The sequence below is a fragment of the Hippocampus zosterae genome, chromosome 10, assembly GCF_025434085.1.
Source record: "Hippocampus zosterae strain Florida chromosome 10, ASM2543408v3, whole genome shotgun sequence".
NCBI lineage: Eukaryota > Metazoa > Chordata > Actinopteri > Syngnathiformes > Syngnathidae > Hippocampus > Hippocampus zosterae.
This window is the reverse complement of record NC_067460.1, coordinates 17,608,659-17,630,498: the sequence shown is the minus strand read 5'-3', so window position 1 is coordinate 17,630,498 and position 21,840 is coordinate 17,608,659. Positions and strand designations below refer to the sequence as shown.

Here is a 21,840-nt window from a genome sequence, read left to right as displayed (position 1 = left end):
GAATTAAAGTATTATGATGTAATAGAGCAATGTCTGGGTTAATGCCACCTGGGGCCTTTGCTTTCTCTCTCCCCGAACCTGGCAGCTTCAAGCTCTGGTTTTGGATCGACTCCAATTGGATCAACAATATGGAGTAATTGGAGGCGCGGTATTTATGTGATAAATCTGGTCCTGTGTTTCAAATGCTCAAACATGATCCTGGTATTTTATTAGCCTTTGAACTTTAGGTGCAGAAGAAAAAGTGGTTCCTAAAAATGTGACTACGCAAATGTACCACACACACACACACCCACACCCACAGGTGGACTTCTTAAAATCATAAAAACAGAGAAAAACTCTAGGTTACAACAACAGTGGAGTAAAAGCAAAGAGCACACTCTGCCTTCCATTGTACCTGTTTGTATAACTCTGACCACAGACTTCAAGAAAGTGATTTGGTACAGCAGTATTAGCGTGCCATGATTATTTGCCTTAACTGGTACTTAGATTTACTGCTCGGTAATGTGATCTGAGTGATAGTTAAGCACTAGCAGCAACTGGAGGCAGCAAAGCTGGGACTGAGTGGCCGTTCTCTCTCCATTTACCTTCAATTAAACCAATAAAAAGCTCGCAAGCTCTGCCCCAGAGTTGCTGTCTCTCGCACTTTCTAACCTTTTCCCTATTGGGTGGACATTTGGAAACAATCAGTCATGTGTTTTAAGAGAAGGCCCTTAGCCTATCATGCTCCCCAGATATAAGGTATCTATAGGCCCAGCACACGGAATTCATCACTTGGATTTCCTTTACTCTTTTTCGGGGTCCCTTAAATTTCGTTTCTACCTTTTGACCATGTTGGTGGATGTAACCGAGTTACCAGGACTATTTGCACTCATGAACAATGTAAGAGGAACAATATAATGGTTGTGCAGCTGCTCGACACTCGGGTCACTTGTTGCAGTGCGCCTGTTGGGGGACCAATGGTGCATATTATTTGTCAATAGAGGAGACAGTTTATGTAAAAAAAATAATAATAAGATAAATCATACGTAATCAATTTGCCTTTATTACTGTATTTGCCTCCATTTGAGAATACGTTTACAGTTCCTGGTAGACGGCATTCAGAGTCACACCAAATGCAAAGGGTGTAAAATATGTAAATGTGTAATAAAATACGACGCCAATGAGTAAGTACACCCAAATTATGTTGTACTACACATCAACTAGCCACACGATGAAGACAACGTGCACAACATAATATCCAATATCCAATTCAAGGGCTGTATGAAATATTGTGCCCTTTAACAACATAACAGTATTTGTTGAGGAATATTTTCAGAAATTAGGTTAGTTTGTAGTGGTTTAGAATTAGCTGCCTCACATGCTGACAGCTGCTGCGACTATTTTTGGATCTCCCATAACTAATTGGAGGATACAAAATATTAGACAGGCAGTTTAGTGCATTTGCTTCAGTCTAGACACTTCACATTATGTTCTTGAACCTTTCTTAAATTACTCCCCAATTTGATCAGCACCCCCGTTGAGTTCACAATGTCGTATGCATGTGTTGTACCTCCCACTCCAAAGCATCAGCGGGACTTTTGTCTTCATCAAGGCAGGTCAGATTAACTGCGACTAACAATACCCCCCACGGATTTATTCAATCACTGCTCCTTCTTCATCTCTTTGTTTTGCACTCGTCATTCAAATTTGGTCTCCCGTTCATTTAAAATCTGCTATGTCCTATGACCTTTGACCTGCACCGATGAACGCCTGATGAGGGCCTCCTTCACCTGGCTTTGTGTGGGAGCTATATCTTCCAAATGCCAGGGCTCCCACTCACAGCCGCCTTTATCCTTCTGCAATTCACTCTGACTTTGTTCAGTTAGTTAACCTAGCTTCCCCTCCCTGCTGGGAACTCAAACAGAGAGAGAAGAAGGAGGAGGGCATCAGGGGGGAGATGATGAAGGACTTGGGTAGTCCATTTAGGACAGTTGGGAAATCAGGAAATCAGTAAATGGCCACAGTGCGATTTATCTTTATTACTGTAAGAGGACAAGTTTGGACAAATTGTGAGACGTGCAATGAAAGTCACCCGCGCTTGCAGTCAACCCTGTGCCTTTTCTTTGACAAAATGTCCTTGCTCTTTTCACATGAGATTAGAACGTCAGTAACCCCCACTGCTAGACACACACAAGGCCTCCACCAGCACCAAAAAAACAACAGATTAACCCAAAAGAAAGGGATTAGTAAATTGACTGAGAGGCAGGACGATGAACCCTCCGCTTGTTTTGTCTTTGGGATTTTCAATGGACATCACTCCAAGACAATCAAGCTCTGGCTGCACTGAACGGGCAGCTCATCTCTCATAGCCACCTCGCAGGCTCCCAGTGAGACAAAAGAAGACCCGCATGGTTGAAGAGGGGTTGAACCATCAGCATCAACAAGTTCGAGGCCTTGGATAGCTCAGCTCAAACAGGATTACGACCAGTCCTCGTCAATGGAAAAAATGAAAAGTAAAAATTAAAAGTGGCCCGATTAAGAAATTGAACTGATAGATTTCATTTAAAAAAATGCTTTCTGTTAGATTTCACAAAAGAAGATGGACGCTACACCCCATTGAATTAGATTTGTACAGGATGTTGTCACATGACTTCCAGAAAAGGAAAACTTCAACTTCATTATATGAAGTACATTATAGGAACGGTGAAATGTGCTTCACATTATCCTCATGTGTCGGTGTTCTGCCTGCATGGGACCTATTCTGTTGGCAATGGCTCTACTCAGTATTACTGCTTGTACAATGATTAAACCCAAACGAGATTCCAAACGTGACGGCCGGTAAACATTATTGTAGCGTTGTAGGATCCATCACTAATAAAATAAATATACATAATGTGCTGCTGTTGGCTTCCCTGGATACGTTTAAAAAAAAACATATATATATGTATATATATATAAATCTACAGTATATTTTTTAAAATTGTTCTTCTCTGTGTGCCCTGCGATTGGCTGGCAAACGGTTCAGGGTGATCCCCGACTACTGCCCAAAGACAGCTGAGATAGGCTCCAGCACCCCCTACGACCCTTGTGAGGATAAGCGGATCGGAAAATGGATGGGAACTTTTTTTAAATAGTTATATATATATATAACCTGTGTGTTCATTTAATGAGAAAATGTGAAGATGTGTTTTTACTGAGAGTTGCATGAGTGACAGAGAGTTTGATCCCGCTCGCACGTTCCCCTTCTAAGCGTTGCTCTGAGTTGGACCTTCTTCTCCGACAGTGGATGGGATGTGGCCAGGGCCTCGGGGATTAAGGGGCTTTTCGCAAGCCATGAGAGTGGTTCTTTCTCCTTGTGACAGAGAGAGGTGACAGGCCGTCAGTGCACAGGGGACAGACATACAGACGGCCAGAGACATCTGCATTCATTCAGGACAGCGGCTTATCCACGCACAAAAAAAAAAAAAAAACTCTTGAAACACCCTCAAGTCCACACTCCCACACTCTGTCTGAGACCTATATGATCCTGTGATGACAACATATGCTAATCAAAGCACATTAGTGACTTTGACAGTTGAGGTTTGGAAAATGCTTAAGGTTTATGTTGCAAAAGAATGGAATAGTTATGTAACGATTCCCTAAGTGTGGTTACATCTTCATCTATCCTTATACCCGTGCTCAGTAAATAGGCGCAAGAAGAGGTCAAGTAATGTAAGGTGCATGTGTAAAGTGTGTTACTTATTCTGAGACTGTACCCTTGTCCAGTCACTCACATTGCTGTTGTCTGTGAGAAAAAAGACTGGAAGCAAATCAAAGTACAGGAATGATCCAGTTCACACATTATAAAAACGGTAAAGTACTTAAGTTGACAGCAGTTTGAAGGACGTGTGAGCAGGCATCTGCCTCTCCTCCTTCCATCCTTTCAGGACGTTCAGAAGACCAGCCAGAGCCAAGAAAGGCCTAACCCAGCCACCTAATCCTCTATTCCCATTCACTATCACTGCTAATCTCCACCACCACCTCCTCACCACCAAAACTATTGCCTCCGCCTCAAACTCAAGAGAAGCATAAAAGCCTTAAGAAGCTCCGTCCCGCCCATGCCTACCTTCCCATCCCTTCCCGCACCCCTAACGTACTCCGCCCATCCTTCCAACTGCAGGAGGCGCCCATCTTTTTAAGACCAGGACCCAGAAATCCCACGGGGCAACAGGTTTTTGGTTGAAGCCAAAGACTCATTGAGTGCCGGATAACTCTCTCTCAGACTTCAGCTCCCTTTCTTATTGTTGATGCTTACTTGACACAAAATGAGTTTGAATTTGAATGTGCCAGATGACAGAGAGAGAGACAGAACAAAATAAACTCATGGGCGGCATCCGGGCATTGGAAATGTGGACCAAAAGCCCTGCAATAATAATAACAATAATAATAATAATGATCAGAAGAAACGGTAAATATTAACTTAAATTACATGCAGACCACATCATCCAATAATATAGCAGAGCACCAATGATTAACTATTTGTTAATTTCCAAATTGACACTAGAATTTAAGTTTGGTTTGCTATTGGTTAAAAGTAAAGTCAAGACAATTTGGTGTATAAGTATCTTTTCAATGGAAATTGCATGGCAAAAATTCATATTGTATAAAAAGATTGAAATATACTTGAGAAAAAATGGCAAGCATGAATATGTCTAACACAGTATTTTGCCTTTCTCTTGTGTCATTTGAAGCTACAAGTCCATCATTTAACAAACAAAACTTTAACACTTCAAACGTTAGCTAGTATGTGAAACAAAAAAGAAAAAAAGATTTGATGGCCAGGAGGTGTTTTGCATGCTAATATTTGGAGTATATGATTTGAACAACTGTATTAGTCACTTGACTACAAATTTGTGTGACATCGCCATAGACTGAGGACCCCCTGTACAATAATACCAACACAATCGCGAGTGGTGGTGCGTCTGCAGTCCAGCTCTATCTACAGTGGAGGTGAGCGCCTCAGCCCACTGGACCCCTCAATGCTGCCTCTATGCCTTTTATTTACTGAGGCTATCTTTTCCATCAGTCACTATTCCTGTATTCATAAAGCATCATGGACCCCATAACTCACACTTCCCCTTTATGAATAAATCCCATAAATTTAGGGTGATGGTGTTGAGGAGCTGTGGCCTCTCGGGTGACAAACTTCCCTCGATCTGTCAAGACCAGCTCCAGCCGCTCGGGGCTCTTCATCAAGCGCTCCAGATGGGAGCTCCACTTTATCGTTCCCCGGTCGGTGACATCACCTCACCACGCTGGATTTGATGATGAAAGCAAACATCTCTGTCTTAACTCACATTTGCCAAATCAATTTTGTTTTCACAGAGCTTCCAAAAGGGCTTATTGGCATATTGACGGTGGGAAGGCGGGAGAGGTGCTGGCAACGGGCAAGGGATGGGCATGAGAAGGGGGGTTCAAGAGGCATTTACCACATTTAATGCAGGGATGTCATCACTGAATATCCATTCTGAATAATGTGCATTTCATCATAAATTCTTTACAACTTATTTACTTAATGGAAAGACTTATGGCTCGCTGTCAAGATGGTAATTAAACATTGTGATACAGTGCTGCCTCACCAAGATCCCATCTTTCCCTCAACCAGCCTGCCCCCACACCTCACAACCCCATCTCCCGCTTTCACAGATACAGACATATGGTGGTCCCTCTGCTCTTTTCATGCTTATTATTATTGAAATACCTTGTGAATTATTGCTGGATTTTAATTGATGATGATTTTTTTTCTTTCCCAGCGAAAAACAAAAATCACATGGCATAATAGCACGGTAGATATCCTGGCAGGGAGTGAGAGAGCGAGAGAGAGAGAGAAGCTGTTTTGCATCATTGTTCGGGTCATGTTTGAAATTGGCAAAACTGAAGGATTTTATGTGAAGACACTGAAAATGATGTCTCACTCTGCAGTTAAAAACAATACAAGTACGGAGTGGAATAGTTGTCTGGAGTGGAAAAGGGGAACATTATTTTTGTTGGAGCTAAACTAAAGCCGCAAAGTTGAGACTAAGAGTCTATTGATGCAATGTCAATGGGAACCAAGTAGTCCACAGCCAATTGTTTTTTTTGTACACACTCCAAAAAAACAAAACAAAACAAAAACTAGTTCTGGGGTTTAAATTGAAGGAAGTCTGCAAGGTTAGTTCTTTCTATTGCTCTCTCTCTTTCTCTCTCAGTACTATATATTGAGTAATGTGTTGATTATTGTTAATTAAATTTCCATTTCTCTTTTCAGAAAGAGGAAATTATTTAAAATCAGTCCAGAAAATACTTAATAAATTAATTATGATTCAGTTACTGGTTTGGTTTGTAGCATGTTGGCAAAAATCTTGATCATTGCTTTCCAAAGTAAAAGTGAATGTTTACAGATGTCTATCATCTACTTTCATGGAGCACCGCAGAAACTGTTAAAAGGCTGTAATTCTAAGGATTTGGACAATTTAAAGTTAAGCATCTCTAAATGAAGTATAGATGATCAAAAAATGCTCATGAGAAAGAGAGAGAGGAAGAGAGAGAGAGAGAGAAAGAAAGATCCAATCATCTGGAGCCTTTCACAACTGACTTTGGGACTTTGTGCGGGAGGCAGGGTAAATCCTGGACCAGTCACCAGCCAATCGCAGAGTCCATATAGAGAAACAACCATTCACACTCACACCTGTGGGCAATTTGGAATCTTCACCCTAAGCATGTGTTTGGAATGCGGGAGGAAACTGGAGTAACACAGAGTAAACCCATGCAGGCAAAGAGAGAACATGCAAACTCCACACAGGAAGGACCCGCAACCTCATAACTGGCAGGTGGATGTGCTAACCAATCATCACCCAGCTGCCCTACATAATAAGTGTGTCTGCATGAGTGTGTGTGTGTGTCTGACTTCCAAATGGGAGGGAATCTATCCAAGAAAACTAGGTGAAACTTAGACCCTTCCTCCACCTACATAAAACCAAACTGGTCTGACAATGACCTTTGACCTTTTCCTGTGACCCTATCTTCGATTTGCTCTGTCGTCTGACCAATATGTGATTTGCCAATGGCCGCACTGGGTCCCTAACAAGGATTTATGGCATTTCATTTTAATTGAGTTAAGAGCACAACCTCATCTGTTATGCTTTCAATGGTTCGACTGCACTCGCCAAGTCTCTATGTGATGTCTCTGTTGCTTCGGCTGCACAAAACAAAGAGGAAATAATCACAGCTGTCAAAGTGCTTTGTAACACATTCGCTCAAATCGACGGTGTCTGTCAACCATGAAAGAAATGTGACTCCAACAAAATTTGAGTCAACATATTATCTCTTTGCACATTTAGATGGACTTGTTTTCCTACCTGCCAGCCTTGAGTTGGGTCTTTGAGAGAAAGTGTTCGTTCGCCAAGGTACGGTCCAACACGTTCACCGACGTAAAGGCTCCTGCGAGTCCAGATGCCAAGAGCACCTCTTAGAACAGCTGACTGTTGCAATTCAAAGTCCAGAGGAATGGTCAAGTTTTCTTGAGGTAAGAACATGTTCGTTGGTTGTTGTTGTTGGATGAATGCAGGTCTATGAGGTGACACTTCCTCTTCAGACAGCGACAGGGACGACGGGTCCTCTGCCAGGCCCGAAGACGGTACAGGATCACCATCTGAGCCACAAGCATCATCTAAGACGTCAGTAGGTTGATCAGCGTACTTGTCATCTCCATCATCTGTTCAAGTGAAACACAACAATAATTCTTGTCAGGGCAGTGATCGGCAAAAGATTGTGCGTTGCATTAGAGCATTTGAGTAATTTATGCAATAGAACAAAGTTCCCCATTAAAAAGTCTCCTCAGCACAACATATAATGTCACAAAGGTGTTGTGTTGAGTGGGCGTACTATAATGCCTTGATTGTGTTTAAATGGTGGTTATTACTAATGAACTGAAGGATGGAGGGAGCACCATCACCATAATAAAGATGTTTTTTTCTTTCTTTCTCACCTTGACTGGGTCACATAACGTTCTCAAGACAAACCGCGCCTTAAATATTATTCTGTGATGTGAAATAGCTTAAGTTTGCAATTTCAAAACAAATACTGCACATGGAATGCGAGAAACAGGATCAAGTGTTTATGGCATTGAGATGGGGTGATACCAGGGCGAGTGAGCAGAAGTAACTGGGCATTGTATTGCTCTGACTGTTTTATATTTCCTTTTCCTGAACTTGATCTTTGTCATACAGTGAAAACAGAAGGAAGCGTACTGGGGTTAATTATGAATATGGTGAAACAGGACATGGGAAATAACCTTTCAACTCACACAGGGCTTCTTCAGCATGACATTTGGGTGCATTACATTTTTATTGTGACTTTGTTTCTTTCATTTTAAGGTATCAATCATCCAGCAATGGAAAATATATTTATTCCGAATATAAAGTGTCATTGAAAGAATTTAAGGTGCGTCTAACATTTGACAAAAGACTCAAGGAGAATAAATAAAATGATAGGTGACAAGCAACAATAGATGCAGAGAATTGGATTGTTTTCCATGGGCGCTACATACGTTGACAGGTAACTTGTTGCCAGGCAAACATCACAGGTCTGAATCAGACTAAGGAATCAGCACATGCTGATCATGCCCAAATGGTTTAGATCGCCAATTTCGGATGGACTTCTCGATGACAGGGACCGGCCCATTACATCTGGTGTGTATCAAACCTAAATTTAAAAGTTTTGGTCCGGCTGTTAAATTTTTCCACATAGAACTTGTCCACGCACACGTTTGTGGAAATCCCTTTCCGCACTACAAAATAGTCTTGCTGGAATCAGAAAATCCCATTCTCTAATTGTTTGTCGAGTATAATATTTTCTCTGTAAGATTCAATGCATGTCCACTGGTGGTGTCTTTATCAACCCCAAATTTAGTAGGTAATTAAATCACCGATTTACGGATTGTTGACAGATTTTTCCATCAATTCCTCCTGATACCACAGTGCTTAAAGGTCTGACTGGAAAGTCAATTTCCTTTGAATAAGCGGGAAACAGATTTGATGATTTCTGATGAACAAGGTAAATAGTGGAAGGAGGAGACACTCAAATACGGAAATGATCCACAGGAAGTGGTCACTCCCTGGTGTGCATCTGTGGTGAGCTGTGCCTAATACGGGCTGACAGACTGCAGAGTGCTAATGAGGCTCAGCAACCCATCTCTGGGCTCAGGAACATTCCTGAATGACTGCTGATGTGACACTGCCTCACTGTGTGGTAAGCCGTGGAACCTTTAATCCGCAGAAGGATACAAATGCATTACTTGTTCACCGAGCATGAAGCAACTGCTCTTCTGAATGACTGGAAAGATCACTGTGATCCGCCAAAAGTGGCTTTGACCTCCACTGCCAAAGCCCAACTGGATACCTGAACAAAATCTCTCACTTTTAATAAATCAGACGCAGACATCGACGCATTGAGCTTGTGTACCGTATGTTTAGGAAATGGTTAAGCGAAGCAAGACTAAACCAAACTATCTGTGAAACGCTTGTGTTCATCACATTTAATGCGTTGTTGGAAACAGAGAGCTGGCTCCAGCATGAAACGGAATGGCCCTCAAAAGAAGTCAACATAATGATTTTCAACACAGTGTGTAACACGGTTATAGTCCTGGATGTGAAGCTTACCATATGGTAGAGGGAAAAGAGGTTTTATAGGTAACCGTATCCCCCCCACCCCCATAGCCGTTCCTCCCTTGACATTTCTCCCTGCGATTCTGGTCTCTAAGTTTAGTTTTGATTTAGACCAGAAATTTCCTTGGTCCACTGGTCTCGGCAAGAGCGTTCTGACCCATAAACATCTATGTGTATATCGGTAAGGTAAACATTAGCTGGAAGCAAATATTTTAGGCTAAAAGTTGGGCTTCCATGTGCAGTTAAGGCACGAGCTCAGACACAGAAGGTGGTCAGTACTCACTCGAATGAACACATCATTTTGGATGTGTCTCTCTCGATCTTTCCTGAGAAAGATCAAGGCTGATACCCTTTTATCAAAAAGATAATTCCAAGTAGAGAAGTTGAACTGCATCTAAGATAGCTGCATGTGGAAATTGACAGCCACCACAATGCAGGAAGAACAAAAGTGACAAATAAAAGCTTGCATACTGAACCAAACACGTTTAAAGCTAAATAAGGAACATTACATGATTTCCTTGCTCTCCTCGTGCTAACTGATTCTTAAGGTGTGACAATCACTGGCTTAAGAATGCAAAACAAATGCAACATTGAGAAATTCAGTAATTTATAGTATGTACGCGAAAAGATAGGGGTCCCAGTATTTCAATGTCTATAAAGTATATTTTAAAAATAACTGCATTGATATCACACATTTGCATTTGATGGCAAATTCATCAATTTTTATTAAGAAGAGAAACGGTTATTCACAGATCTACTATCTGCATGGTTGGAATGATTTTCACCCCTGCCACAAGGTGTAGGGCGCACTCATAGATCACACGATTACCGGAGCCGCGAGGAGGGCTGCCATCATCAGGGAGTGAATTCAAGATGATAGAAAGAGCTATTAATCACTGTGACAAAGCCCCTAATGGAGGTGTGACCCAGCCACTGCCGACGGGGCGCACCCACGGGACAAATGGATACACATGTTTACAGAGCCAAATAACCTACCTGTGGACGAGGCCCACCCCCACCCTCTTCAGCACTGTCCTTTTTGCTGTCCCCATTGCATTTTTGTTCTCTCTTACAAAGCCACTTATGTTATCTGTTGCTTTCATTTTGTCAGTATAATGATAATATTTCATGAAGAGCAAGTTGGTCATCGGTAGGAATAAGGTCAATCATTTGAGTTGTTTTGCAGTATGCATTGATAAATCAAAGATGGTTTTGTTTTTAAACTACAGTATCATGTTTTTTTGTTCTGTTTTGTTTGTTTAAAAAAAATAGCCCATTCTTGGAACTGAAGAAGTTGACACTGGAGATACAAGATGTAACATTGTGAGGACCTAATTCACACACTCTACCTGACATTGAGAGAAAGCAGGTCCACCTATTGACTGATGGGGTTTAAGATCATGAAATATGAACCCCTTTGACCAATGAGAATGGACCTTCATGTTCATTTGCAGATATCATTTATTACCTGTGAATGCAGATAACAAGAAGAGGGGTGGTGTGTGCCGACTGCAAAACCTAATCACGCATTTTCCCCTCCATCAGTCAGAATCATAATTTTGAACCTGCACTCTTCATCATTTTTTTGACTGCTCGTTTATCTGTGTGACTGAAAAGCCATATAATGTCTCCATCTGAAGGGCAGGGTTGGATTTACCATCAGGCGAGCACAGGCAATTGAGTGATTGAGATTCGACAAAAAAATCATTTTATGAGAACTGTTCATTTCTGAAATTGTGCCTGTGAGCAGACCGTTTTGTACTTTTACAAAACAGCGGGACTAATTGACATAATAACCGCCTTAAATAGAGTTTCTCAGCCAAAGCTGGACAACGTTCCAAAGAATTACTTTCAAGCAGTGGCTGAAAAAACGATGTTAAAGCCAAAGGTGGCAGAGTCACAAAAATGTAATCATTGTCTGGGCCACAAGCTTGTTTTCCACACTCTGGGCTTTGCCTCTGGAAGCAGAAGCGAGGCAGGAGAGGAGACGGCTAAACACCGTCTGGAACGTACCGGTGATCCAGCCCACTGGTTGTCGGTCTACTGAAAAGTAGACTTTCGATTGGCCAGACACTATGTGAGCCAGGATTGTGGCTTGAACACTTTCATGAGATGGCTGACTCCTGAAACAGCTGAAACACTCCTGATATTTGCAAGAGAGGAAATAGGGGATATAAAAATTAAAAGAAAGTATTGATTCTTTGGGTATTTCGAGGCAAATATGCAAATGCATGTTAATATGACCCTTTCGTGATCATTTTTCTATTTGTCTCCAGTAGGTGGCATATGAGGGCTTTCCCTCATTATGTTTTTAATTGTGAAACAAATTGCATATGATTCCATTTAAGGTGAGCCAATTTGTGACAAAGGTTCACTGCAACACAACAGAACTGAGTTTGGGCTAAAATAAGTTGAGATTTGTGTGGCAAATTGACAATACAGTACAGTAAATATTCTCTATCCTTCAGTATGCACAAGAATTACCACACATCGGTGATCAACGCTTATGCAAGTTCCGGTAACACGTAATATCGTAGTCAAAATGTTAATGCATGGGTTTTTATTACGGGTGAAGGATATTCCTTTTCATAGATTTCCGGGGATGGGAATATTTACTGTATTATCATTTGAGCGGGCAGAAAAAATGTGGATAACGTCAGGAAATGGGTAAACCTCTCTGAGAAATAACTCATATTGGCCCAAAACAAGATAAAAACAATTCCAGTCCCTATCAGAAAGGGGCTGTTGTTCATTTTAGGAAGCACTGTTAATTACAGTGGATCACTTTGTGCCTCCATTCCCTCGGCAGGGTGGAGGGGCCGAATGTTTTGAGCATGCTTGCCCTCAGGAGAGGCAATAAGCTTCCCAATTAACACTCTCTTTGTGCTTAATGGGGGCCATGTTGGACAATCTTTTGGTTTGCAGGTCCAGTGGGGTGACTAAGAGGAAACCGCACGAACAGATTGAGGGGAACAGCTTTTTTTCAGCAGTCGTTACGTCAATTTACTTTTCTACATTTGCCGCATTCATTTCCTTCCAAATTCATTAAATGATAAAATGTTATTCCTGATCCTGGTTCTTGAAACAATTAAACAGTCCAACCACCAGCACCATGTGCTTCTCAAAAATCGAGAGTCTGAAAACGTGAAATTCAATTTTTGTGAAACACAGATGCATTCACATGCGCTCGCACACAAACACTCAGAGTAACAAGTGCATAACACAGTCTTAATTGATGAGCATCGTCTGTTTTGTTTTCGCAACTCGGAATGACTCAGCTACTACACCAAATGGAAAACACTTCATTTAGGGCCCAGTACCCAATTAACATCTCACAGGAAGCTGAAACTCGGAGCAGGTGCCTCTGTGCACGCCTTGACACTTAATTAATTAGCATTAGTTGTGATTAATAATGAGGGGCCTTTTAATAGTAAATCTGCAGCTCCGATGGGAAGCTGACACAACAAAGGCGCCTGTGTCCACGGCGGGATTTATCTGGGGAGCTGTTCAGGGTGGGGTGGTGGTGGTGGGGGAATTTAACATGTTTCTCACAGGCCTGACAAATGGCCTATTAATTATCTAATGTCTGACAACAGTCACTTGATAAAGACGTATGTTTGGACAAGGAGCGGAGAGGAAGATGCATCAGAGGAGAAAGAGGGACCGAATGTATGCGTGCACTCAAGAATTATGTGAATTTAATTTCAGGACTACAGAGTGACTAAGCCACTGAGATAATCAATATGAAAGACTAACAAAGTGCATTTATTTTTAATGAAATGCAAACAAATGGGATCCTGATAAAAAATACAGATGGAAACCCCGCACACAGTTTGCACCCTTGAGCCACAATCGATAGCCCCAATGAAAAGACACGAAGCCACTAAAGGCATTTTCATCTCGGTCTCTCACTCTCTCCCTGAGTTTACTTCCATTGACTTCCCGCAAGCACATAAGGGCCCAAAGTGAGCCATTTAGCCAAATGATCTCCTTGCTTGATTTCATGAGATAAGATCCCAGTTGGACACTAACTCAAGTCCGTCCCGCGGAAAGCAAACAGCAAAACAACATGACAACTATGTTTCATTTGGTGAATGAATGCCGTTCATTGGCCGGTGCGGAGACAAAAGACTATTCACATCACAGACTGGGACCAGGATAGAGATGATGACGGACTGAAAGAGCCGACAACAGAAGGGAAGGGAAGCAAGTGGACACATTTATTCTATAGCCCAGCTATAGAATTCCCTCACGTGTTTATTTGAGGGAGACATCTGGAGAGGAGTTCAAGTGCATTTGTTCAAGTGGTGATTATCGAATTGGGTGCAAGGCATCTATTCGAATGTTGGACTGCATTTCAGGACATACACTGGCTGCAATATTCTATCACAGTCGTTCGTCTGTTGCCGCATTTAGCGGTATTGACAGGAAATACAATTTACGTCCATCTGTAAAGTCTTTTGAATCAACGTGTCATTACTTCAATGACCACACTTGATTTATTTCGATTCATTTTAGTTTCCAGTGGTCACCTCTACCGTTATCGTCTACGCGTGCTTGTGTATCTGTGTGTCATTTATCACTGTTCTCGTTCATCTACATCACAAAGGACACCTGGAGTAAAGTACAAAGCTATCCAGAAAAGGGACCGACGCAAATAAAAAAGGAGAGTTAGTACATTTATGACTTTGCTCCATCATGCCACGTTACAAACCCCAAACAACATTGATTCCCCCCCACACACACACTCTGTTTTAGTCCCACCGTCTATCACTTCCATGCCATGGCTGGGTGCCATGACGCGCTAATATCATTATGGCCCACAGTTGTGCACATTTGAGAAATTGATTCCTTCGATGAAATGTGAGTGAGGCAGGTCCAAGCAGAGCAGAAAGGGACATATATTACATGGTTACTGACAGGCAGCCCCTGAGCCCCTCCGAAGGGCCCCCTGGGTACCACAGCACCAGCCTCAGCCCTCCCCAGCCGGGCCCGGTCATTAAAAGAAATGATAGCATATGTGCTTTGTTTACCTTTGATGCCTTCATAATACATTACACAATTAGACTGATTTGACAATTTCCATTATACTTGATAAAATATTTATGTAGGCCTGAGGATGGGAGATCTTATCAAAAGGGAGGGGGCGGCTCGGCGGTACAGATGGGAAGTCTGCTCTCGCTGGTCAATATGTCTGCAAATGCCAAATTAACCCGGAATATACGGTCAACCACAATGTATGCCTTCAAATGTTTGTTGTACACCCCCCCCTCCGAAAAAAAAAATGAATAGCAAACGGGTCGCTATATATATTTTTTGGATGACATTGAAAATATGAGAAGGTCCATCAGGAGTGATTCCTCACGAGATCAAGACGATAGAGCCAGGCTGTGTTTCGATTTTGGCCTTTGACATGGACAACTGAAGCGAATCAAACACACTTTATGTCCTGGTAGTGCACAAGTCTTGCCCCCGCACTGAATGCATTCAGCAGAGCAAATTATGACCTTGGCGGTGTGCCCTCCACAACTTTTCCATGCAAGAGAATTATTGGCAACACAAATTTCTGGCTGTATGAAACATTAGATTTTGAGTTGACTCTGATAGGGCAAACAAAGCATAGAGCTTAATTTTGCACCACCATCAGAAATTTTCTATAATGCCATCGGGCTTTGGCTACAACATTTTCTTTTCTTTTAAGAGGAAAACAAATTAAACATTCATCCGTCCCCCTTTTTCCTTCTCTTATTCCTCCCTCATTCGATCAAAATAGCCCCTTTTTTCTCACCTGTCTCCCTCTTTCCCCGCGCACGTTTCCACAAACCTTTTTCTGGTGTGTAGCCACTCCACATCCATCACAACCTAGAAATTTAAGGAGCCAAATTGGCCTCATCTGTCTCAATGTTGGATGCAGATGGAGTTTCTTCTGCTGAGGGAGGTGCAGTTAGTCACCCCGCCTGGCTCTACCCTTCCAATCTACTCCTTTAAGAACGAGATAGACTGCTCCGTGATAGAGCCACGCTATGCGCCGGCTGCTTGGATGAAGAGGGCAGAGTGGGTGAAGTGACCACTTCACTGACCACCCGCACCCTGCCTCATTCTTGAAATCTCGCCTTTTGTTTCGATTTTATTTTCCATTTCATCCTCAATCTCATTTCTCTATTTTCCATTCATTCGTCTCCCGAGCGCGGCACACCTCCAAATGCGCGAGCAGCCGCGGCCGTGGCGCAGCCTGCGGGATCGTTGCAGGCAGCCTGGTCAGAGCGTGCTCGTTAATAAAAGCCTAAATGAGGCAGCATGCATAAAACATGAAGCGCTGCGTGCTGCCGTAATGAACTGCTGCTCCATAATTGCATCTCAAAGCTGTAAAATGAAGACAAAATATTTGAAGAGGGGTTCTGTCACCTCTCTGCAGAAGCAACACTAATCACAAGCTTTTCACAGGGCCCTCGGGGTCCACCCCTGACAGAGAGCAGGGGGTAAATGCCCAGGGCGGCAAAGCTGGCAATACTCCTCCCCCCAACTAATGGGACATAATTGAATAATTGCTGATTAGAAAATAAGGGGAGGAGTAGGAATAACATAACAGTGTGTGTTATCGCAAATGATACCATTGGGAAAGCAAATGTAATTATAAGGAATATGAATGGCTACTAAAATATGTCCTAATTAAGAAACAATTCCATTAATTCAGAGTGAAATTCTTTGCCTCCATTTATTGTCGAAAAAATCTAAAAGTTCTTGTGTACCATATTGCCTTAGGCGGAAAGGGTTGCAATTGAAGTTTTATCGTAACGGCAACGGCAAGGTTTGAAGATTAAAAAAAAAAGTAATGCCTGTATGGAAACACAGACAAAAAAACGCCCACAACAGGGCATACAGTGACGGGTCTGGAGACAGGCGGGCTTCCAGATGAGCGATTGGAGTCCCACCCAAGGGTGTCACCCAGACAGTTAGAGAGTCTCTGTAGTGACAGGGTGGCTGCTGAGACATAATGAAGGTGCTGTGGCTGTCACAGGAGGTCAGTGCTGATCACACTGCCCAGCTGTGCGGGGTTAAGGACACATGTAATGAATCCCACCAATGACAAATGGCCCTAAAGTCCAGACTGAGGCATCTGACAAACACAGACTCATCACTTGGGCACAAACACGCACTCACACATACCTACAGCTAGACATACGAAAACTCGAAAATCGTACATATTCTGTGGTCAAGTATGGCAGTGTTTCGTGCATATTTTAAGACAGGTTGCTAAAGTTTACCGATCTGTAAAATGCTATTTTTTTGCATTCTTTTGGGACACTTCATCCAACTCATCTTTCTTCCTGATGATGGCAAGTACATCTTTATACCTCAGGGTACAATGTCTCTCACTGTGGGCGGTGGGGCAATCTCAAAATGTATTTTTGATATTTTGTCCAAAACCACTACACTACAAGAACATGTTTTGATATGTTTTCACACCTAGTGCAAAAGCAATAGCTCTTGAACTCATTCACTCCCAAAGACGTTTTTAAACGTCTTTTCAGACTTGGTCCACAAATGGCTGGTACTGAATGAGTTTTAAAAGATTGGTACATTTGTATGGACGACAGGGCTATACAGTATGACAATTTGAGGAAAAAAAAAACACGCTACTTTGCCCAGTCGTTGCACCAAATACGATCTCGCACCTCACCTGTACACGATGGTACACTGAAAGACAGAAATGACCATCGGGCTATTTCTGGCATGGCAGCGCAATGAAAGGTCAGTGGTCAGCAATGGCAGTATTGTTTAACATGCACAATAAACCAAGGAGAACCACAAACCTCCAACTTGCATCATGAAACGTGAGTTTATGCAGACCTACACGAAATGTGTGATACAAATTCAACACAGCACGTCTGATGCTCTGTTTGAAAAAATACATAGGAAGCTGAATTCAATCTAAATTGTGATCTGGTTAAGACAAACTTGGAACGGAGGTTTTTAACGCGGCAAGCTGAGCACCGAGTACCAACCTGACATCCTTGATTTAATAGTGGTGGATGTGAATAGACTTTATCGAAGAGTTGCTTTGCCACTCTGAGGTCTGCTTGCTTCTCGTCTTGTTACAAACAATAATGTCCAAAGTGGTGGATGCTTTACAAACCGCAGGGCAACACATGGACCTGAGCACTCACGGAACGGTACCGCAAAGGATGTTAGCTTCATGATTGTTGAAGGTTAACATTCGCACAACGAGAGCAACAAAAAACCCTGACTGAAGCCGTTTATGTTATTTGTTAACTTCCTTGTATTTCAAAGTTGATTCAAACCAGACAATATTGTACAATTGTACCCTTTTAGGGTAATTGTTATGAGAGTCTGCACTTAAACACTGGGTGCATTGCCAGGACTGAGAGACCAATGACGGTGACTGCACAAACATCTGACATTGAATTGGCTCCTGCTAAAGCATGTCCACTCAAACACAAACTTGTTCATAAACTTTATACCTTAAATTTCTTGAAATTCAATCGTTTGTAACACTTTAGCCTCGACAAATCAAAAACGTATATTTTTTTTGTCATTACTTTGAGCTAGAGGAGGGTCATTTCTGTTTTTAGCATACGCTCAAAGAAGAAGAGTAAAGGGATGGTTGGAGTCTGTGCATGCATGTGTGTGTGTGTGTGTTTGTTTGCGTGAGGTGGGAATGAACTATATTGAGAGTGACAGCTGCCAAAGGCCAGTGAGATTGGGGTGGGAATGCAAAACGACAATGATGGAAGAAGAGGAACATGACAGTAACAGCAAACCAGATTAGACGGAGAGCACATGTGGGATCAGAAGCCCCTGATCGAGCATCGGTACAACGGTGGTGGGGGTGGGCGCGGGTTCAAGGAGATGCACATGTCTTGTCGGTAGTGTTTCGGGCAGCAGGGGAAAGGGATTTTAATCCCGTCTTTCACTTATCTCATGGAAATACTAATTTGTAAGAGGAATCCAAACAAAGCCACTTTTCCTTCTTCTCTGACTGTGATATTGTTCAAGGATAATAAATATTCACAATCCTGATCATTGATTCTGATTAGAACCTCTGTTTTGTTCTTTGACAGAGTGACTAAAAAATGTTGTTCACGCTTAAGCATATCATCTTAAACTATTTCATTTGTCAAGTAGTATTTTTTTTTCAATGCTATCCAAACAAAACAGTTTTTTAAAATCGTTATCCCTAGTTCGTTTTTAACCTGCAGGAGTGTTGCAACTTTGTTTTTGATACATTTGCTGTCTATTAGAGCTTGCAATTTTTGAGCACGCTGGTGCACCACTAAAGTACTTCTGAACCATTTCATACATTGACTACCCTTCAGTAAAATACGTGGACAATAGACCCCACCCCCCTCCTCGACATTAAAGCACGGCGGGCAATTAAGATTTGCCATTTTGCACTCATGCTAGCAAAAATCAATTGAGCTCCTCTTTTCCACATATTGATGGACCGCGTTGAGTAAAAGAAACGGGCAACTTTTTAAAGCAACTGCCATGTACTTAGATGCAAATCAATTGTAATTAAAACTGAACAAGTGTTCCGCTTGATTCACTCAAAGGCTGCGTTGCTCATTAAATCCATTTTCATCAGTTATCAGTTAAAGGATTTAAACGACGTCCACGGCTTCTGCCTCCTTTGGGATAGCGCTCAGCGCCCCCGCACGAGCATGGTAAATTCACTCTTGCTTGGTTTGCGATCAAAAGGCATCCAAATTAAGTATCAAACAATTAGCTGTTTTGTGTCATTCTCCAAAACAAACTGTATTAGACGCACTTAATTAAACTTTCATACTCAAACGGACTAATCAGTTTGCAGCAGAGTTGATGCTTGGGGTTTTTTTTTTCCCCCTCACATGAAACACGAGAACGAGCCAGGTCGGGCCATTGCCCGCTCATTAACATGAAGGTGTCATTTGCATTTGCTGATGGAGTGTTCCAGTTTTTCATATCCCTCGTTTTGCTCTTGCATCAATCATCGGCAAAGGGGGCCAACGTAGGCCACAATTAACCCTCCAAATCTGCCGCTAAACAAAGAGTTTTCACTCATTTGCAGATCAAAACGCCACTTGTCCATTATACAATGGAAAGGAAGGTGGAGTGTTGCACTTCTGAAAAACTCTATAATTACCAGCTGTTAATTGCACACTTGTGCTGTCTCACTTTTAATTAAAAAGAGAGGCTCGTTGTTGGATGATAAGCAACGGTGGAGAGGCAATGGTTTAATCAACAAAGCCAGAGGAATTTCTTTCTGCTGGGGCCAGAGGCAGACTGGATAAATCTTCAAATAACCCAGGGAGATTAAAACATGTCCATTAGGGCCAGTCAGGTTTTATTTGGGGTGGACGAAGCGAGGTGCATTTGAAGTCGTCCCGCTGCAGAGTCCTCTGCGAAGCGCGGCTGGGGGTGTGCGACTAATCAGCCCGCTGTTAGCCCTGAGCGCTCAAGTGGAGGAATTGGACTCTGCTGGGGGTGAAGAAAGGAAGGGAACCAGGAAAGGACAGAGTGAGTGAAGTTGAAACGTCCCTGTCGCTTTCTTCCTATTTTACTTTTTTCACCCCTTTCTTCATCGTGAGCCAAAAATACTTTTAAAACTATATAGTACAGGCATCCGGATATTTACCCGTATCTCTGTACTGCTTAAATGGTCACAGGTAGACAAGCAGCTGAGATGGGGTGAGAGCGGCGGGATACAACGCAGACAGCAAACACGCTCATTCACAACTTTTTGCCATTAGGAGTCTTCAGTGAAACGAACAAACCATATTTGGGACTGTGGGAAGAAGTCAGACTACCTGGAAATAACATCCACAAGCACAAGAATAATCGAATCCCACACAGAACCACTTTACGCCAAGATTTGAACCTGGATCTGTTTTTCTGAGAAAATTACCAACACATCCCTGCCAAGGCGAACGTAACGTATTTTCCTCACTAAAAGGTGCACTGTATTATAAGGCGCAATCTACAATGCGTCCACTAGAAGGAGGTACGCTCCTTCTTTTCGACTCGAGAGGCGTTCAAGACCGCGTCCGATAAACGTAACTTAACGATTACTTCAGGGAAACTATGAAAATTGAAAATAATGCATCAGAACAGAAAATCAAGCAAGGAAATCACAAAATGAATTCTATAGCCCCTAAATGCCATTTATTTGGGCATTTCCTTGAGCATAGCTCCAACAGAACGATCAGATGTTGTTTTGTTGTCTTATTAATAAGGAGGAAATTTCATATGTGCATACAGCACATTTGACAATAAAGTTGTACTTAACTAGACTTGAGATGTCAGTAAAATGTAGGAGACTGGACTGTCTCAGAAGTATTTGTTATTTTTTCCTTTGTTGTGTACTCTATTCACAAACAAGTAAATAACAAAATAAATATCTTGAAGCGACACAGTTCACTGAACCAAAAGCAAGGTATAACCTTGTAAGCATGTCTCCGGTAAAGAGCCATTTTGGGGGTCGACATATTACCGTAATGAGGCGCACCGGATTAAAGGCGCACTGGGAGCTTTTAAGAAAATGGATGACTTTTCGGTGCGCCTTATAGTGCGGGAAAATACGGTAACTGGTGTAATGGCAAAGTGTCCTTGTTTGTAAAAAGTATTTCATGCGCTGTTGAACTCATGTTAAACAGTCCAATTTCAGTGTGTGTGGCGGGGGGAACCTTCTGTTTTTCAGTATTGCAGCCACATCTCAATAACTCATAAGAGTGTTTATATGAAAGAGACATTTACCTTGGTCAGCAAGTCAATGTTGTCATGTCTCAGGGCACGATACAGTACTTGACTACCAGGGTGTGATAACCTCTTCCACCCTCTCTTTGACCCCTCCGCTCCCTCACTGATAAAACTGTCTGCCAGGAAGTGTCCTTCGCAAAGCTTCCTCCCCTCTTATGCTCAATCAACACCTGTCACCGCAGTGATCTGATAACCGGGAGCTGAGTGCTCGTTCATGCTTCTTGGACACATTTTCAAAACAGCTTCATTCGGCGTGTGTAAAACGAAGATCGGTACAAGTAATAACAAAATCACCAGGGGCTTCCCAGACCCCCTGTGCGTCGCGACTCTCTGAGATAAAGCGCGCTGGGTTTATCTAAGGAAACAGTCGCTGGGGCAAGGATGGACTGGCCTCACTGACAGATTAGTCCAGCCCAGGCCC

The 21,840-nt window shown here is 42.4% G+C and overlaps 1 protein-coding gene across 8 annotated transcripts in view; it reads right to left on the bottom strand.

The window, feature by feature from the left end:
• The window catches only part of mecom (MDS1 and EVI1 complex locus), a 123,500-nt gene that overhangs the window by 74,357 nt on the left and 27,303 nt on the right, over positions 1 to 21,840 (bottom strand). For all 8 annotated transcript variants that reach the window (XM_052077362.1, XM_052077363.1, XM_052077366.1 and 5 more), the window contains exon 2: positions 7,356 to 7,711. In XM_052077362.1, the coding sequence (XP_051933322.1) occupies positions 7,356 to 7,711 (356 nt within the window). The remainder of the gene's footprint in view (positions 1 to 7,355; positions 7,712 to 21,840) is intronic.